Source organism: Typopeltis vanoorti, chromosome 26, assembly GCF_054136105.1.
Source record: "Typopeltis vanoorti isolate ZY-2024b chromosome 26, IOZ_Tvanoo_1.0, whole genome shotgun sequence".
Taxonomy (NCBI): domain Eukaryota; kingdom Metazoa; phylum Arthropoda; class Arachnida; order Uropygi; family Thelyphonidae; genus Typopeltis; species Typopeltis vanoorti.
In genome coordinates this window covers 31,649,819-31,668,459 of record NC_143574.1, presented here as the reverse complement: position 1 = coordinate 31,668,459, position 18,641 = coordinate 31,649,819, and the positions used below count along the sequence as shown (strand labels likewise).

At 35.2% G+C, this 18,641-nt stretch overlaps 1 protein-coding gene across 1 annotated transcript in view; it reads left to right on the top strand.

Moving 5' to 3' along the window:
* The window catches only part of LOC150092461 (shootin-1-like), a 253,303-nt gene that overhangs the window by 33,564 nt on the left and 201,098 nt on the right, over nucleotides 1–18,641 (top strand). Inside the window, exon 2 of the mRNA XM_090414949.1 lies at nucleotides 5,528–5,580. Coding sequence (XP_090271075.1) covers nucleotides 5,528–5,580 — 53 coding nt within the window. The remainder of the gene's footprint in view (nucleotides 1–5,527; nucleotides 5,581–18,641) is intronic.

Here is an 18,641-nt window from a genome sequence, read left to right as displayed (position 1 = left end):
TTTGGATTGTATTCACCAACCCACATAAGAAGAAGAAGAGGCTATTCCAGAGGGCAGCAATGGAAGGAATGAATGAAAAACCCGAGAAATTTGCACTGTGTTTGGAGTTGAATGGCTTCTGCATATGTTTTTCAATGGATTTAATAGAGTAGGAGAAATACTGATGCCAATTCAGATGAACAGTTGCCATCAAAGTAAAAATGGGATCAAATTACTTGGTGAGAAATAGGCCATTAATTTATCTAGTTGCTTTCTGTATTGAATCAAGTATTTTTAGGGAGTTCTCACCATCCGAAATGTGAGAATAGTATAGTATTGGCCATGTCTGTCGTTGAGTTCATTGTTGTCCAGAAATATAATTTGATGGCTGTTTGGAGGTAAAATTAATTATTTGAACAAAAGAGATACTAATTTTTTGGATGTAATATGTTTATGCCAAGAGATTTGATGCTAGGTTAATCTTAAGAAGAGAAATTTCTCTTGTCTAGAGATTTAGATGTCAAAAATAAGATTGGAATAAAAAGGAGTTCTTTTTTTGATAGAAAAATAAGGCAAGATGGTTTTGTTGTCATTAAAATTGACAAAGTTATCAAAACCCCATTGAAGAATGGTTTTAAGATTAGAAATTAGGGTAGTAGAGCAATTATTATGGAGGTTGTGGTAGTTTTGAAGAGTGCAAAGTTTGTTGAATGAGGAGTGCAGTCCTCAAAGGCAACATCAGCAAAGCTGTGAATTGGATTGACAGTAAACTGGAGTAAGTTATTGATATAAGAGAAGGAAAATGGGTGGGTGATCAAACCACTTTATGGAATCCAAGCATTAATTGCAAAGTTAGAAGATAAGGGAACCATTTGCCATTGTGCATAATGTATGCATTCATTCAAGAAGCTGGCAACCATTTGCATAACTCAGGGACAGACTGATTCTTTGGTCAAAAACTTGGGTGATATCATGAACTTCTCTATGGTATTTGTCCACAGATTGGTGAACAGTAAGCAGATCCCTGTTGATTGACAGTAGCAGAATTCATACTTGTGATCAATTTATTAATTGAGCCTTCAAAGTAATGTAGGAATTGCAGTAATAGTTCTCTCCATTACTTTAATGGCAGAATCAAGGTGAGAGAAATTTAATGGTAGTCCGATATATATTTCACTCTTTTTAAAAATAGTTTGGAAGTGGGCTGATTTCCAGGCTTTGGGATAGATACCAGTGGAACAAGAGAGCATATAAAAGCAACGTAGAACAGGAGACAACTCTGGAACACAAATCTTCAGAACAATTGGAAAAATGCCATCAAGATCAGGAAAGTTTTTAATATCTAATTTGAACAAGATTCTTTTGATCTTTCTGGTGAAAGGTAGTGAAAAGGAGTAGTGTTTGGAATAGTTGGGGAACATTTATCAAGATTAGCAATGCAAGAATCAGAGGAAAAGCAAGACACTAAGAGATTGGCTTTTTTTATGGGTGTTGATGCAATGGAACCATAGGGTAACAGTAATGGGAACACTGTTTTGCTAATAGTTTTGGCAAGAGACCAAAAGGTATAACTGCCATTTGGACAGGATGCAGGTTTTCTCCATATAGTTCCTTCATAATCAGTTTCAAATACATTGATAGTTTTCTTGCAGCTATTTTGGGCTTTGGATTATACACAGTGAAGAAAGATGGAAATTTGCATGAAAACAGTGTGCCTATTTCTCTTGTACAGCCTTGGCACAAGAGAAATGGGCATACTCTAGACTGTAGAGTATGCCCATTGACATACTCTAGATATGCGTTCGGTGGTATGTGTACCCTGGGGGTACATGCTGGGGCCCTTCAGAGGTACACAAAATAATCAGTAATTGCAGAAAAAACAAGTAAAGTAAACTATTTTACATTAAGATAGGCATTGAACAAAAGTGTCAGTATTTAAAAACAGCTATTTTAAAAACAAAGGGTACAATTTATAGAAATGGGTTTAAAAGGGATATGCATGTGGAAAAAGGTTGGGAACCACTGCTATAGAGAATTAGAAAATCATGGCTTAAATAGGAAATCTAAATTTAGAGTGGAATTGGAGACGCGTTTAGTCTATATTGCACTCCATATGTTTCCATATCCATAAGAATTTCTTTCATTGTATGTTCAGTGAATATGCTTGAGTTGGAAGTATGCAAACAATAATCCAACAAAAGGTAATGCAATAAAGATAATCCCACATGTTCTTATTGCTAGACACAGGGTCGGATTTAGACTTGCTGAGGCCCTAAGCTATGCAAAACCCAGAGGCCCCTTACTGTTTTAAATTACATCAGCTGGTTGCCTGGTTGCCTCCAGAAAAATTTTAAATATATATGCCTTTTTAATATATGAAAATATATTGTCTTTTAATTTTTATTAAAAAAAAATAAAGTATGCGTTTATTTTCTAAATAATGATTTTAAAAATTAATTAAAAATTATTTAGGTATTAAAGATAAAAATTTTAATTCATACCCATATTGTTTCTTAGCCGAATAAGAAACTCAGAGTTTCATGCCGAATATAAAAACTATATAAAGTTCGGCGATTCCAAGTGTAAGCAAAATACCTGGATAGTGCAACACCTGACCCATTTGGTAGTGCAAACTGAGGCCATCCTTACTATGAGTTGCCTCAGTTTGCACTACCAAATGGGTCAGGTGTTGCACTATCCAGGTATTTTGCTTGCGCTTGGAATCGCCGAACTTTATATAGTTTCTATATTCGGCATGAAACTCTTCGAGTTTCTTATTCGGCTAAGAAACAATATGGGATGTAATATCCCTTAACTTAAATAAGTTCATGTCGCTGAATTGAAGCCTTAGGCTCTCCATATAATTAGTAATTTAATTAATACGTTTTTGAGAGGGAAAAAAACTTCTTTTGTTATATTTTGTATATTTAAAATTATTTAGAAATTATCGTGATATGTCTGACTTCATTTGAGTGATTTTTCTGCGAATATTTTTTTATATTTTTTTGTTTTTTTATTTGAGGCCCCGGCAGATTGCGAGGCCCTAAGCTGTAGCTTTTTTAGCTTATATGTAAATCCAGCACTGGCTAGACAGCACGTGGATGAGAGTGCCTGTATGGAAAAGATCTAGTGTTTGGAGAGTGGTTAGGATTATCTGATATTCTGTTATGCTTGTGAACAGTTTGTGTGAAATCATTGGTGATGACAAATGTCTGTGCTTGATCTGTGCAGTTGGTGAAGGAAAGTCAGTTGGTGTTGTAATCATTAAAATCTATAAGAAAGATGCCTCACTGATAGGAAAGCTGGAGTGAAGAAATTAAGTTCAAAATTGTTGATGGAGAGTGGAAGAGAATGGATTGAATTTGATAGAATGGGAGACAGGGAGATTTTTAGCCAAAGAAGGTCAAAACAGGAGATTCTGAATTGGATATTCTCTGGTAGGTAAATTAGAGAATCCAACTTTAGAAAGCCCTTTGTAATTGGGAAAACCGAGATGAATAATGTTTGGGATTAGGTTTTCATCAGGAAAGTAGGTGAGGTTTGCAGTCTAGAAATGAATACTGAGGTTAGATCCATGTGTGTTTATGACTATTAAATTTGGAAGGTTTTATTATGTTTCTGTTGACCACATGAGCCATTCACATTCCCCATGCCATGTTTGCATTTGATAATTATCCTGTTGAAATGCTTCTATTTTAATATCTATTTCCATTTAATGCTTCTGTTTTGGCATCACTCTCATGCAAATGTATTTTATCCTTTTTTTTTTTTTTGCCCTTCAGTAACTCTTCCACTTCCAAGTCTTTTGTGCCACTTCATAAAGGAGATGAAAAAACTCTGGCATCAAATTATAGGTCTACCTGTGTGTCGGTTGTTGTGGTTAAAGGCTTGGAGAGACTACTCAAAACTAGCATCCGAATTGGGTTGATAATAATGGTATTATCTTTGATGGACAGCATGGATTTGTTAAGGGGAAGTCATGTTCAATCTACTTGCTTATTTCGATAAGTGATGGCTTCATTGGACAAAGGAGAACAGATACACAGTAGTATACTTAGATTTTACGAAGGCTTTTGATTAATGCATGATAAGTTGATAGTTAAACTAGATTGGATGGGGCTGGATATTAGACTAGTGCATTGGATTGGAGATTGGCTGTCTGATATGTCTCAGCAAGGTGTGTATGGGGTTGCAATATCCCAGAAGAGGTCAGTTTTAGGGCCATTGCTATTTAGCCTGTATGTTAATGATATTGGGAAAGATTTGGATGATGCAAAGTTGCAGCAAACTATGAAGAGCAGAGCAGATCTTCTTGCCTTACAGGAAGACTCAAATGGGCATGGGAGTAGGGATGACAATGTTGCAAAATGTAAGGTTTTAAAATTTGAAAAACAAAAATGGGATGTCGAATTTATGCTTGATGGGGATATGTTGTTTGAGGTGGAGGAAATAAGAGATCTTGGGGTGATGGTGGATAAGGATCTAATATTTAGAGGACACATTTCCAAAATTGTGAGGACAATACGGATTCTGGGAATGATGCAGAGAACGCTGACTTGTAACTTATTTTTCAGGGTATTAACAACACCACAAACACTTGTTTTCAACAAAGATGTTTTATTAACGTTTGGGTTGATAGCATTAATAAAACATCTTTGTTGAAAAAAAAAAAAAAAGTGTTTGTGGTGTTGTTAATACCGTGAAAAATAAGTCATGAATAACCATCAACACCTAAGCTTATCTGTTAGACTGACTTGTAAGGAGATTCTTGTTCCATTGTATAAGGCTCTGATTAGACCATACATGGACTGATGTACATAGATTTGGTCACCTGGTTTTGAAAAGGATGAAGAGATGTTGGAAAGGGTCCAGAGGCATCTGATTTAAGAGAATATGTATATGTGGAAATAATAGAAAAAATCATTTTTGTTGTTAATTGTGTCAGTTTAATTTTAATAAGCCTCGCAAATAATCAGAACGAAATTAAAAATATTTTCTCAAAATGTGCTGCTTCAGGTAAATCGGATCCTTTTCTAACTTATCAGAAAATGATATGATCCAACTTCTGACTGTCGTACTTTTATTAAAAATTAAAGATGCCAAGAAATTATATTCTTGGTTTCATCCTTTATCCAATTGTAAGCAAACAAAGTTTACACATGAGGTAACTTCATGACAGGACAACTGACATAGAGATGCTAATGACTTCATATCAATTGCCTTAGTATCCCATAATGCATATATTATATGAATTGCCCTGACATGAAGTTACTTCACGTGCAAACTTTTTTTGCTTACAATTGGATAAAGGATGAAGTCAAGAATGTAATTTCTCATCATCAGAATCATCAAATTCCTGACGTGGGGTGCACCCTCAAGGGGTGTTTTCTTGGCATCTTAATTTATAATATAACGAAGCAGAAAAACTTTCAACATACTTATATATTAAGTTCTGGTGTTTGCAATTTAAGAATAATTGTTTGTCCTCTTTTACATCAAATGTTTTAAACAATGTTTGTTAATAATTATATAATTTTTTTTCAAACAGTTGTCAAAGATTGCCATGATTTTCAGCAGCAGAATCAAGATCTCAAAAATCAGGTAAGAGATTTAATTATATGCTTTTACTATCAAATTATTATTATTATTCATGACACCTCCAAGGAGTCCGAAGACTCATCGCGGGAGGACACCTACAACTGTCTCAACCACTACACCGAACCTAAGAGAAATGAAAGGATGCCTACAATTGGAATCTTAGCCACTTGATATGCACTATTCTGAAGTAGTGAAACTTTTGTGAGAGGTGCCTCAGTATAATTCAACAATTTTGGACTTCAGTACTAAAATGTTAGGCTTTCAGATTTTTTTTTCTCATTTTGCATAGCATAAGCTACGTCTATGCATCTAACTTCTTGCTACTATACTTTCCTAAATGAACAGGAAGTGAATTAACATTTTAATCTTTCAGCAAGTCATTCACTTAGCATCATGCATTTTATATATATATATATATATATATATATATATATATATATATATATATATATATATATATATATATATATATATATCAAAGAAGTCTTTGTTCATTCCAAAGCAAAGGGGAAACTTTTTTTTTTTTTTTCCAATTTTCTATATCCAAAGCAGACAAATTCTCATATTTAAAATGAAAGCTATATGGAATTCAATTCCCAGAATTTGGGATTAAATAATTTGATAACATAGCTAAGACGAGGAAGAAAGAGCGACTTCTAACACTGTGGAATTCTCTGTGTAAAAGAAAAAAACAAAACAAAAAACTCATGAATGATAAGAAGCATAGGAAATTAGTAATATCAGAATTTGGAATTTTATTTTAAATATATAATTTATAGTAATATCAGAACTTTTTGACAGATGAACTCAATGTGTATAATGATGAATGATTTAATCAAGTAATTTCATTTTAGCATGAGTTTTCAAATGATAGTTATGCACACTTAAGATTAAAAAATAAATACCCAAGAATTGCCTCACAATGAGATCATTAAGCAGCTGAGCAGCGGTATGATTTCAATTAAATCCTCATGCTAAATTATGAAGCTCTCAATGAAAGAATTTAAGGCTATAGATACTGCTTTGCAATGCCATGTCAATTACACCTCTGAAAAATACATTAAAAAATTAATATAATGGAACACTTAAGAATTTTAATTGTATAAAATTTTTATCTGAGTATCATGGGCATCATCAGTGTGGATTCAAAATTAAAATGAGGCACAAGTAACACAAACGCTCAAAAATGAGAAAATATCATTCCAAACTGCTCTTAATTCTTAAAGGCATTTTTAAAAAGTTACTTAAGAAGGGCTGTGTGAAGAAAGTTTTCCCATAAAAGGAGAAACTTGAGTCTAGATTCTTAAGTCGCCAGCCTGGTTGGCTGAGTGGTTAGTGTATCCGCTCTCCAGCCAAAAGGCTGCGGGTTCGAATCCTGCCGTGGGCATGGATGTTTGTGATTGTCTGTGAAAATACTAGTAGTGTTAGTGGGTGGTAGATGATGGTAGTTGAGGGATGGAGACAGAGAGTGATAGAGTAGGTGCCCTTCCTCGATGAGTCCTTGGACTCTCAGGAGGTGTCACGTAATAATAATAATAATAATAGATCTGTTTATCCTTGAAGCAATGTGACAAAAATTGACAGCTTTTTTTTATACAACAACTCAGTAAGAAAACTGCTTTTATGTAGAACTCCTTTCTTTTTCCAAAAAAAATCATGTTTGGAGGAGATGGCATGATCAGGTCCATATTTTTTCTGCTCTTGGAATGTAATATAGTCTAGATGTTCATGACAAACAACCTCAAATCTGCTAGTTTAGTTGCAGTATGTATGATACACCAAAAGTGCAAGAAATTTGATAGATGCCAAGGATGGACCAAAGAGAAGAGTTTGTCCTTTTCACAGCCTTAAAAAAGAAGAAAGTTCATTAATTGGGTGGAATGCCACTCTGAGACCAGTGGATCTAAGTAATTTAGAGATTTCATTAAGAAATTTGGACATAAGATAGCAATATGGTTGAAAAGTTTTTGGGAAACTAGCTATGGAGAAATTCCATAAACTGTTAATGATCCTTCGTTACAAAAGACTCAGTGAAGTTGTTAAATAAGAAGATAAGTAATTTATTAATGAATACTTAATAATAAATTATTTCTTGTGTTAACAGTGCTTCAGTAGAGCACAGTGAGCAAGCTCATTGGATAAGAATTTTAATAGTGTCAGATTGACAAAAATAGTAGTGACCAAGCATAGAAATAAAATGCACTGTAGTTTTTCTATGGTAGAAAACTGAAGTCTCCTATGCGGCTGATGAAGAATACACAGGTCTGCATTAATTATTATTATTATTCCTGAAACCTCCAAGGAGTCCGAAGACTAATCGCGGGAGGACACCCACTATACATCTCCACCACTACACCGAACCTCCACCAATCAACGCCATCTACCGCCCACCACCACAACTAGTATTTTCTGTCTGTAAATTGCTTGTGTTCTGAAGGGCCGATTTGTCTGTATGCAGGATGAAAAACCAGAGTTTCCAGGAGGAAAAACCCTGCTACCTCCATATGAGATCGGCTAACTCACCTTCGATTGAAAAAGTCCACATAAAGATTCCTCCGTCGCTACGAGAATCGAACTTAGTCCTATTCCAATTGAAGGGCGCAATGTACCGTCGTTCTTCCAATTGCGCTACAGAGGTGTCAATTTTAAGAGCAAATTGTATGCAAGAATGACATCCTTGTCAAAAATCTAGAACGTTAAAACTTATTAATCGACATCACTCACCATGCTCGGATTTATTGATAGCATAAGAAATAAATTTTTATCAAACCACCATCTCATCTAAGAGCTTCACTGAATCTCTTATAAACAAGAACAATGGTTATGGAGTTTCTGTGTTGCCAGTTTCCCAAAACGTTGGCACCTGTATTATCATCCCATGTGTAATGATGATCCACAGTTGCCAGCCGTTTAGTTTTGGATTCTTTGGAAAGAGATTAAAGTCCTGCATAAAAGAAGTCTTCATATGAAACTTCTGAACAGATTTGATGAAATTACGTCATTTTATTTATGGGATATTGTTATTCTTTGCAAAACCCTCCCTGGTTAATTTTTTTATTATATGTATAAAAAATGTCATTAGGACTTTAGAACAGTTCGAACTAGATGTACTACTCTATTCAAATATAGTTGACACATGCTCATTGTTGAGTCTTTTGTTAGTTGGGCTTTGTTTAATTTGAATTCATATGGAAGATTCCATGATATATTTTTTTAGGGGCGCTTAAGTGTCAAAGCTGTATAACTGAGAGGAGACCTCCACATAGCCTTTAAAGGAATGCGGAGAACCGACCAGGACTTCTGACCTAATGTCCAATCCTCACCTTCTCGTGGTGCACCCTGTTGGGTATCTACTTGGATACTGAACGAACGAGGATGGGCTGACAATTTGGGATTTAGCCGACCAAATTGTATTCTTATTGGTTAAACCAAAATTAAAAATGATGGTACAACATGACAAAATTTCATGCTGGCTGGGGCATCGCTCGGTTAAACAAGGCCCCTGTTGTTTTCGCCAGGGAACCAGGGCGAACAGCGAAAAGTCAGCTACTGGAACAAATCTGAAAACAAACCCCAACTCAACATCACCAGAGTTAAACGGTGCTATCAACGTAAGATGCCTGAATGGCAAAGAAATGGAGCTAGCTGAGGAACTAGATAAGTACCAGATCGACATAATCGGGGTGACTGAAACAAAAAAGACAAAAACTGGTGAGATCTTTCTGAGCAATAAATACAAAATGTTATATTCAGGCAATGACAATCAGGGAAAAGGAGTAGCCATAGTATTCAACACAAAATACGAGGCTAATCTTCTTGAATGGCAGTCAGTCTCAAGTAGAGTAATGTGGGCAAATATGAGAATGGGGAACTGGACAATGAGACTCATTTGTGCCTATGGTCCCACAGAAGGTTCTACTAAGGTAGAAGTGGAGGAATTTTTTGAGGCTTTAGAAAAAACCACTGATACAATGAAAAATGAAAAGTTGGTCCTTGTTGTGGATCTAAATAGTAGAGTAGGAAATGATTGTGAGACATACAAAAATATTTTGGGAAAATTTGGAGAAAAGAGCAAAGCTAATAATAATGGCAAATATCTGTTGGATTTCTGCTCAGGACATGGACTGGTTATTACTAACACCATGTTCCAACATAAAAATGTGCACAAATTCACATGGAGAGAAGAGGCTAGGAATAAGAAAAGTCTCATTGACTATGTTATTGTTGATAGTGATGTTTTCTCCCTGGTGCAGGACACCAGAGTGTACAGAGGATTTGAAATTGGAAGTGATCACTATCTAGTCTTGAGCAAGATAAAATTGAATTTCATATTGAAAAGAATAATATGTAAGAAAGTTTTAAAGCGAATAAAAGTTGAGCAGCTCTCAGATGTGAACTGTAATACACAAAGATTATTGAAGAAAAAATGAAAGAGTTTGAGAACAGGAATCAAACCTTGGAGATTCAGTGGCAAACTCTGAAGAAAACATTGATTATGCCAGAAAGGCATGTGGTGAGGTTGTCTGTAAGGATAGAAAAATCAGAACTCCCTGGTGGACACAGGAAGTTAAAGAGGCGGTGAAGGAAAAGAAGAAAGCATACTCAAAGTTTCTGTCAAATAAGTCAGCTTGTGCTCTTAGAGAATATAGAGACAAATGCAAGAATGCTAAACACTGTGTAAAACTAGCTAAACAAAAGTCATGGGAGGACTTTGGCAAGAATATAGAAAATAAATATCAAGAAGGTGGCAAAATATTCTGGAGGTTGTTGAAGAAGCTTAGCAATGGAGGAAAGTGTGCTGTAAAAGGAGTTAGAGATGATAAAGGTGACATGAAAAACGGGAGAAAAAGATATCCTTGAAGTATGGAGTAATTACTTTGAAAAACTTCTAAATGAAACAAGCAGTGATGACAGCACAGTGGTAAAAAAACACTGACCAGGCATGCAGTCAGGAATACATATTCATACTTGAAGTAGAAAAAGCCATCAAAGGCTTGAAATGTGGATTATCGAAGATTAATGTAGATGATATTCGACCAGAAATGCTAAAGTATGATGGTATAAGAGTCTTACAGTGGCTGCACTGCATAGTTCAGAAGGCCTGGATAGAGGGATGAATTCCCAATGATTGGAGTAGAGCTCTCATAGTACCCATATATAAAAAGGGAAATAAAACTGCATGTGAGAATTACAGAGGTATTTCCCTATTGAGTGTTCCTGGCAAGATCTATGCAAGTATACTTGAGAAACGGTTGAGAAGAATTGTGGAAGAAAAGCTTGGTGAAGAACAAGCTGGATTCAGGCCAAATAGAGGCTGTCAGGATCAGATCTTCACTTTACGACAAATAGTCGAGAAAGCATGGGAATATAACAGAGATCTGTATTTAAGTTTTGTCGATTTGGAAAAGGCATATGACAAGGTGCCAAGAGAGAAGCTATTCAATACGCTACAGTTATATGGCGTCAATGGGGCATTATATCAAGCAATACTTAGTTTTTATTTGAGTTGTAAGTCAACAGTTAGAATTGAAGGAAGTACAGGAAGATGGTTTAATGTTAAATCTGGTGTGAGACAAGGATGTACATTATCCCCTCTGTTATTCATTATCTATATGGATCACATTATGAAGGAAAGTGGCATTAAAAATGATATCAAAATTGGAGATGTTAATGTCAGCTCTTTGCTCTATGCGGATGATGTTATACTTTTAAATAAAACCGCTACAAGTCTGCAAGATTCTCTGACTAAATTTAATAGCTGTTGTAATGGATATGGTATGAAGGTCAGCATTAAAAAATCAAAGACAATGAAAATAGGCAGAATCATTGAAAATGTCAACTGTGTTGTGAATGGAGAACCTGTGGAACAAGTGAAACATTTCAGTTACTTAGGCACGATTTTTACTGAAGATGGTAAATTAAATATAGAAATAGACAACAGAATCAGCAAAGCTGGTATGGTAGGAAATCAATTGAATAAATTCATATGGAATAAGAGAGAAATTAGTAGGAACACTAAATTAACTGTATACAAGACAGTGTTCAAACCAGTTTTAACTTATGGATCTGAGAGCTGGGTCAGAAGTAAAACACTTGACCAAAGTCTAGAGACCGCAGATATGAGAGTCCTGAGAAAGATTATAGGCGTGAACAGATGGCATCAATGGCAATATCATATTAAAAATGAGGGTATTAGGAAAGAACTTGACATTGTCAGCATCCAGGAATGCGTCAGCAGAGCTAATCTCAGGTGGTATGGTCACTTAAACAGAATGGGCGAGGAAAGATTAGCAAAACGAGTGTTCTCTGCCAGGTTGGTAGGAAAACGACCCAGAGGAAGACCAAGATATAGGTGGATTGATACGGTCCAAAGTGCCTTAGATGATAGAAATATAAGATCTGATAATAATGTTGGAGTCTTGACAAGCAACAGACTGATATGGAGGAAAATTGTAGATAGGAAATTAATAATGATGTAAATTTTTCATGCGGTACTATCATATCCTGTACACCCCTTGAGGGTACATAACAGGAATTTGATGATGATGATGACTGAAGTTTTTAGTTCATTAAAATAAAGTCTGAGAAGTAGTATTTCACTCTGAATAATATCCCCTTATTATATTATTCCCATGAATAATATAATGTGCATAATATCCCCACATTAGTTTTTATTATGACATCACAATTTAACACGTTCACTGCCACGCTACTTCGGCATAGTCTGTTCCCGTATGCCAAGCAATTTCACTTCTTCAAGGTCAGTATGGTAATCTTGTTGCTGGCAGTAAGCATCATACGAGTATACTCGTAGTTGGCTTGTGCAGAGCATATACCATCTATTGGAGTACACAGTTTTGATGCTAGCTCCACAAGCCTAGCATATTCACTTCTTCAAGGTCAGTACAGTAATCTCATTGACGGTGGTAAGCATCATACGAGTATACTCATAGCTGGCTTGTGTAGCTGGTTTACCAACTAAGAGTATACTCATAATTGGCAGCGAACGTGTTAAATGTTTCAGAAAGTTCCTACATAATAAAACTGCTCATTTATTCTTAATATGACATAGCTTTACTTATTAATGCCGATATATAAGGTCTTTTTACTTTGTAATTTTTTTTATGATTGTTCAAATGATATATTCACAACTGGCAATCCATTCCAATTCCAAAGAAAACCAACCTGCATGCTTTAACTGTACTCTTATGCACTTTCCAGGGATGATCCTTTATTTTCTATCTTTTTCTTCCACCACAATATAATGAAAATTATCCCTTTTTTTTATATCCTATAAAATTCTTTTACTAGTCTTCATAACTCCTAGCTTCTAACTATTTGTCAGAGTTTGTAATCGTTGTTCCCTTAATCTCCTTCTACATGCTCAGCATTTCAGTCCTAATGTAATTTTTAATGGTAGTTCAATCAATGAAAAGTGGTGAATTTAGCCTTTAACACATTTAGTACTGTCGGTGGATTAAGATAGATAATCCAGGAGACCTGTTTTGGAGCCTAAATCTGGCTACTTACTTCTGTACCCTTCTCCAGTGTTTCCTGGAGACTACTTCTGAGCATAGTAGATCATATATCATTGTGTGGCTCTTTACAAGTCCTTATAAAGCAACGCAGCAGTATCTTATTTTTATGTTAATGTTCTTTTCACTATCACTGTTATCTTCTCTCCACCTTTTGCAATGTGAATCTTGATCCCTAGCCTATTTAGTTTCTTGGAATAATATCATCCATATAATAATTATTCCTTTTGGAATTTCTTCAAACCAAAATGCATAGCTTGGCATTTGACTGCACTGAACTGGTATCAGTTATCTCTCAACACTCCTGGTCTATTCAACTCATCTTGCAGGAACTCAATATCAGAATCATTCCTTATCATCCATAACACCTCTGTAACAGTCGCAAAGAAAATGCAACATTCCTTGGGTTTGAATTAGGAGATTAGGATTAGCAGTGACTGGGAGTAAGTATGAGACCACCTGATTGGAAGGAACAATTAATTTGATCTTTTCAGCATTGTAGCCATTGGAAAGGAAAATGTAGAGAATAAATGAGTTCCTTTTGTAAACAGTTTTCTGAAGGGGAGTTGCTGGTCTCGAGTTGTAGGTTCCCCCCCCACCCACCCACCCTCACACACACAGAACAGACTAGCTGGAGAATGTATTTGTTTCATAGCCTTAGTTGCTTCAGCCATGATTACAGTATCATTGATAGTTTATCACCCTCTCCAACTTAGCATTGTAATCAGAAAATGACTGGATATCTCTCTTGCAGCCTTTCCATAACATTAATATTCATATCAAACTCATGAGGTCTAATGGAATAAATACAATACATATAAATAATTAAACAACACATTTAATCACTCATATTTCATCTCAGTCACTGAGACATTATCAAGGAAACAATATTAAAATTGCAAAAAAAACACATACAAATTTACAGTGGATTAGACTGAAAGCCTAAAGTACTATGATGGGGGTGTCCTCTATGGATGCTGTTGGCTAGCCTTAGCTGTGTTGGGCAGAAAATATAAGTATTAGTTTCCCAAATCTTGGGAAGTTTAATATAACCATATTTATTAAGATTAGTCAGTTTTTTAAATCTGCTGCTGATTCTAAAAATAAGTCTTTTCAAATTTTGTATTTTTTATGGTGAAGCATATATAATAGTTTTTTTTTTCCTTCATTTGATTCTGTATAAGGTATCAGAGGCATGATCAACAAGCCTGACTGACCATACTTATGGTGGCAGATGTTCTTCTAGGAGGATGTTTGCAGATCTCCAAGTTTGACCATAAGATGAATTGTTGGAACAAGAAACTTTTCTTTTGGCAGTCCTTATATAATGGGGGGGGGGATTAAATGATTCAAGTTTTTTTTTAACTATTTTAGGAGACCAAGATTTGACATTTAAAGAAGCCATTTATGTTTTCTTTTGAGAAATAGTGGGATCATAATCAAGTGGATATTATAAATAGCGTAGTCTCCGAGCAGAATATTCATTTTCTGATTATATATGACAACAGTACAATCATCCTTGTTTGGTGATTACTATATTACTATCTTTTGTGTAATTTTCAACAAGAGAGAGGAGTTGACTGTTAGAGGTTTCTTCTAGGCAGCATAGCTTGAGAAAGGATGTCTATGTTTGTTAGCTAAATCCTTAACCCTGCTTATGTCATTCTTCTTAAATTAAAAATTCCACTCAACTCAAATCTTTAATTCAAACTTTAGTTTTAGATAATAATGATATCATGATAAGCTTTGATGTCACCTTCCTTTTTATCAATATCCTTCTTTCTGAAATCTTTAAATTTCTTAAAATATATTTTTTTCTCCCTGGATATTATAATGCAGTACTATTGATTTCATGTTTTTTGTGTATTTCATAACTTTTTTTTTTGAGATATTGCAATATTAAGTAGGTGCAGTATGGTGCCAGAAATACACGAGAATAAAGCAGCAAAAAAAAAAAAAAAAAAAGGATTGCTAACGTAAATAGTGAACTTGTGAACAGGAAGGTTGATCCCACTAAAGAAAAACATGAGGATTGAAGATAAATTAACTTTAGTAATCTCAAGATTAAAGCAAATTATTACATAGACAACATGGAATTGCAAGAAGTTGAGGCATTTAGAGGGCCATAGGAAGGTCGAGAAAGTTAAACAGCAAAAGGAGAAACAACAGCTCAACAAAGCATAAGACATAAGATAAAAGAAGTGGAAAAAAGTCAAGATAGTGCTGGTTCATAAGAGATATGATAGAACTCGATCATCAAATTATAGGCCTATCTGTATGTCAGTTGTTGTGGTTCAAGTGTTGGAGAGGCTGGTGAGAACCAGGATCCAGAATTGGGTTGACAACAGTGGTATTATCTTTGATGGACAGCATGTATTTGCTAAAAGGAGATCATGTTTTAGTAATCTACTTATTATTGCAATAAGCTGATGACTTCATTGCACAAAGAAGATGGATACACAGTAGTAGACTTAAATTTTGCAAATGCTTTTGATAGATTACTGCATGATAAGTTGATAGTCAAACTAGAACAGATGAGGTTGGATATTAGACTATTGCATTGGATTGAATATTGGCTATCTAATAGGTATCAGCAAGTTGTGGTATGGGGCAGCAATATCTCTGAAGAAGCAAGTCACTAGTGGTGTGCCTCAGGGATCTGTTTCAGAGCTATTGCTGTTTAACCTGTATGTTAATGATGTTGAAGAAGATGGATGGGAATATTCAGTTGTTTGCAGATGATTCATAGTTGAGGTGAACTATGAGAAGTAGAGCAGATGTTCTTGCCTTACAAGAAGACTTGAATAGATTGAGTGAATGGGCACGGGAGTGAGGATGACAGTTCAATGTTGCAAAATGTAAGGTTTTAAAATTTGGGAAACAAAGATGGGATGTAGAATTTATGCTTAATGGGGATATATTGTTCAAGGTGGAGGAAATAAGAGATCTTGGGATGATAGTGGATAATGATCTAAAATTTAGAGGGCACATTGCCAAAATTGTGAGGACAATACAATGAATTCTGATAATGATGCAGAGGACACTGACTTGTAGAAGTAAGGAGATTCTTGTTCCATTGTATAAGGCTCTGATTAGGACACACATGGACTTATGTGCACAGATTTGGTCACATGGTTTTCAAAAGGATGAAGAGATGTTAGAAAGGGTCCAGAGGCAACTTACTAAGGTAGTTTCTGGCCTGTGGAATGTTGAATATAAGGAAAGGTTGAAGATGCGATTTACCGAGTCTAGTGGATAGGAGAAAGAGAGGTGATGTGATAGAGATGTAGAAGTTCATAAGGGATTGTTATAGGATCAATGTTAAAGAGGTTTTTCATGAAATGGTGGGAAATCAGGAAAGAACTAGAGGTCATCCGTGGAAGATGTATAAGGAGGGTGTGAACAAGGAAGTGAGAAGCAGGTTTTTTTTGCATGGAGAGTTGTGAATGGTTGGAATGCCTTGCCTGAGAGTGTGGTGTCTGCAGGGAATTTGAATGTGTTTTAAAGCAAGGTATGATGAACTGTGTGTATGACAAAGGGACCTCCTCGATGAGTCTTTGACTCCATGGAGTCTTGTGATGACAATCTAGTGAGTAAAGTTGAATATAAAAAGGATGTTATATGGCATGTTGGTTCAATTATAAAACTTGAAATTGATGACTGTGTTACTACTTTGCATTTTCTATGTGCTAAAATTTAAAATTTTAATGAATGTAATTGAAACACAAAAAAGAAAAATAAGAGATGGTAGTTCTGATATGGAACAAATGATTTGACTGAGGAAGGGAAAGTAAAGCATGAAAAATTGAAAACCATTAGGATATTATTTAAATATAACAGCAGTGAATTAAGACTAGCTATGATGCAAACAATTTCATGTGTAGGCCTTATTAAGCTTTTGAGAAAAAAGAATGGTTGCAAGCTTTTGATTGCGTGGAGTGAGTTTGAAGGGGGGGGATTTTAAAAGGGAGAGACAACCTGCACTTGATTGAATTTAATATCTGGAGTCTGAAATTATTTATTGTGTGAGACCTAATACAGAAAGTCAGGGAAACTAGATCATGATGGGATGAATAGTGAGAATTAGCATTCAAGAACAACCGAGTTCTGCAACTCTGTTCGTGATACAAATTTGCACTATCATGGAAGTGATTATGAAAAAAGGATGATTGTCTATTTTACTAGTGTGGACTTAAGTATGTGCAAGGATGTCTGCACAAGCGAGTCTTTAGATAGGAATAGAGATCTAAAAGTTATTCAACTGGATCATGCAGACTTCAGAAATAAACAAACAGGAAAAAAGCCTGGCAGTAATTTATGTCTGTACACAAATGCCAAGAAATTAAGAACAAAGGGGTTGGATTCATGACCTTGCTCAATAAATTGGGCCTCAGATTATAGGTATTAGGGAGACCTGACTCTCAGAGGTGTGTGTGTGTGTTTCATTTCCACACTAGGAGCAAGAGCTCACCAACTCATCGCTGACGAGGATGAACTAGCGAAAGAACTTCAGACTACTCAATCAACAAGAGACCAGAGAAATTTCTAATGAAGAAGAAAACAGAGGATTCATTATGCTCCCATATATTAGCTGTGTATCCATAAAACTAGCAAAAATACTTAAGGAATATAAAATCAAAGTAGTATTTACCCCCCTTTATCAAGAGGAGATCACTACTAAGATCCACAAACCCTTGACATAGCCCACTTCAATATCCGGGTGTTTATCAGCTATGGTGCAATTGCTGGTCATCTTACTATGGACAGACTGAAAAAAAATTGAATAATGCATTGAAGAACATGTTTGAGATATTGAATACCATAGAAATGAAGCCTCAGCTTTGTCATTGCATATACTCTCTTCAGCTGACCCACAAGATGTCTCATTTGCAAAGATATCATAGCAATGGTGCAAATAGTTCCGATTTATCCCATAAAACTTGATGTCTCATTTGCGAAGATACAACAGAAAGAAAAGTGTGGGAATCTTTAAAAATAGCATTAAATACTAAACATTTAAATATCACCCAAAGTATTAACTTGTCTGAATACTACATCCTAGCCTCATTAATCAAGAACGTTCACATGAATGCATAAACACACAGAACATTTGGAACAATTAGAAATAATTAATTAAAAAAAAATCAGTCTCTTTTGTATAACTGCAGAACAGCTGTTACTTTTGTTAGTCCTTACTGTTTTGTCTACTAGTTTGTTTTGTTTATTTACATCTGAAGAAACCCATGCAATTGGGATGAAACATCATGTTATTAAGTAAAAAAATAAATTTTATCAACTTATTCTGGTGTTCTGCCTTATAAATTTTAATCAAATATATATATATATTGATTGTAATGGGTACAGTATTTTTAGGAAGAATAAACAAGATAGGAGAGGGTGGGTGCTGCTAATGATATCAGATGATTTGAGACCAGTTAGGGTAGAAAGTAACTGCAATACTAGTGACAATTTTTCATGTGGCAGTGAGTTTGAAGCCATCTGGTGTTAGGCGAGGTCAAACACGATCAG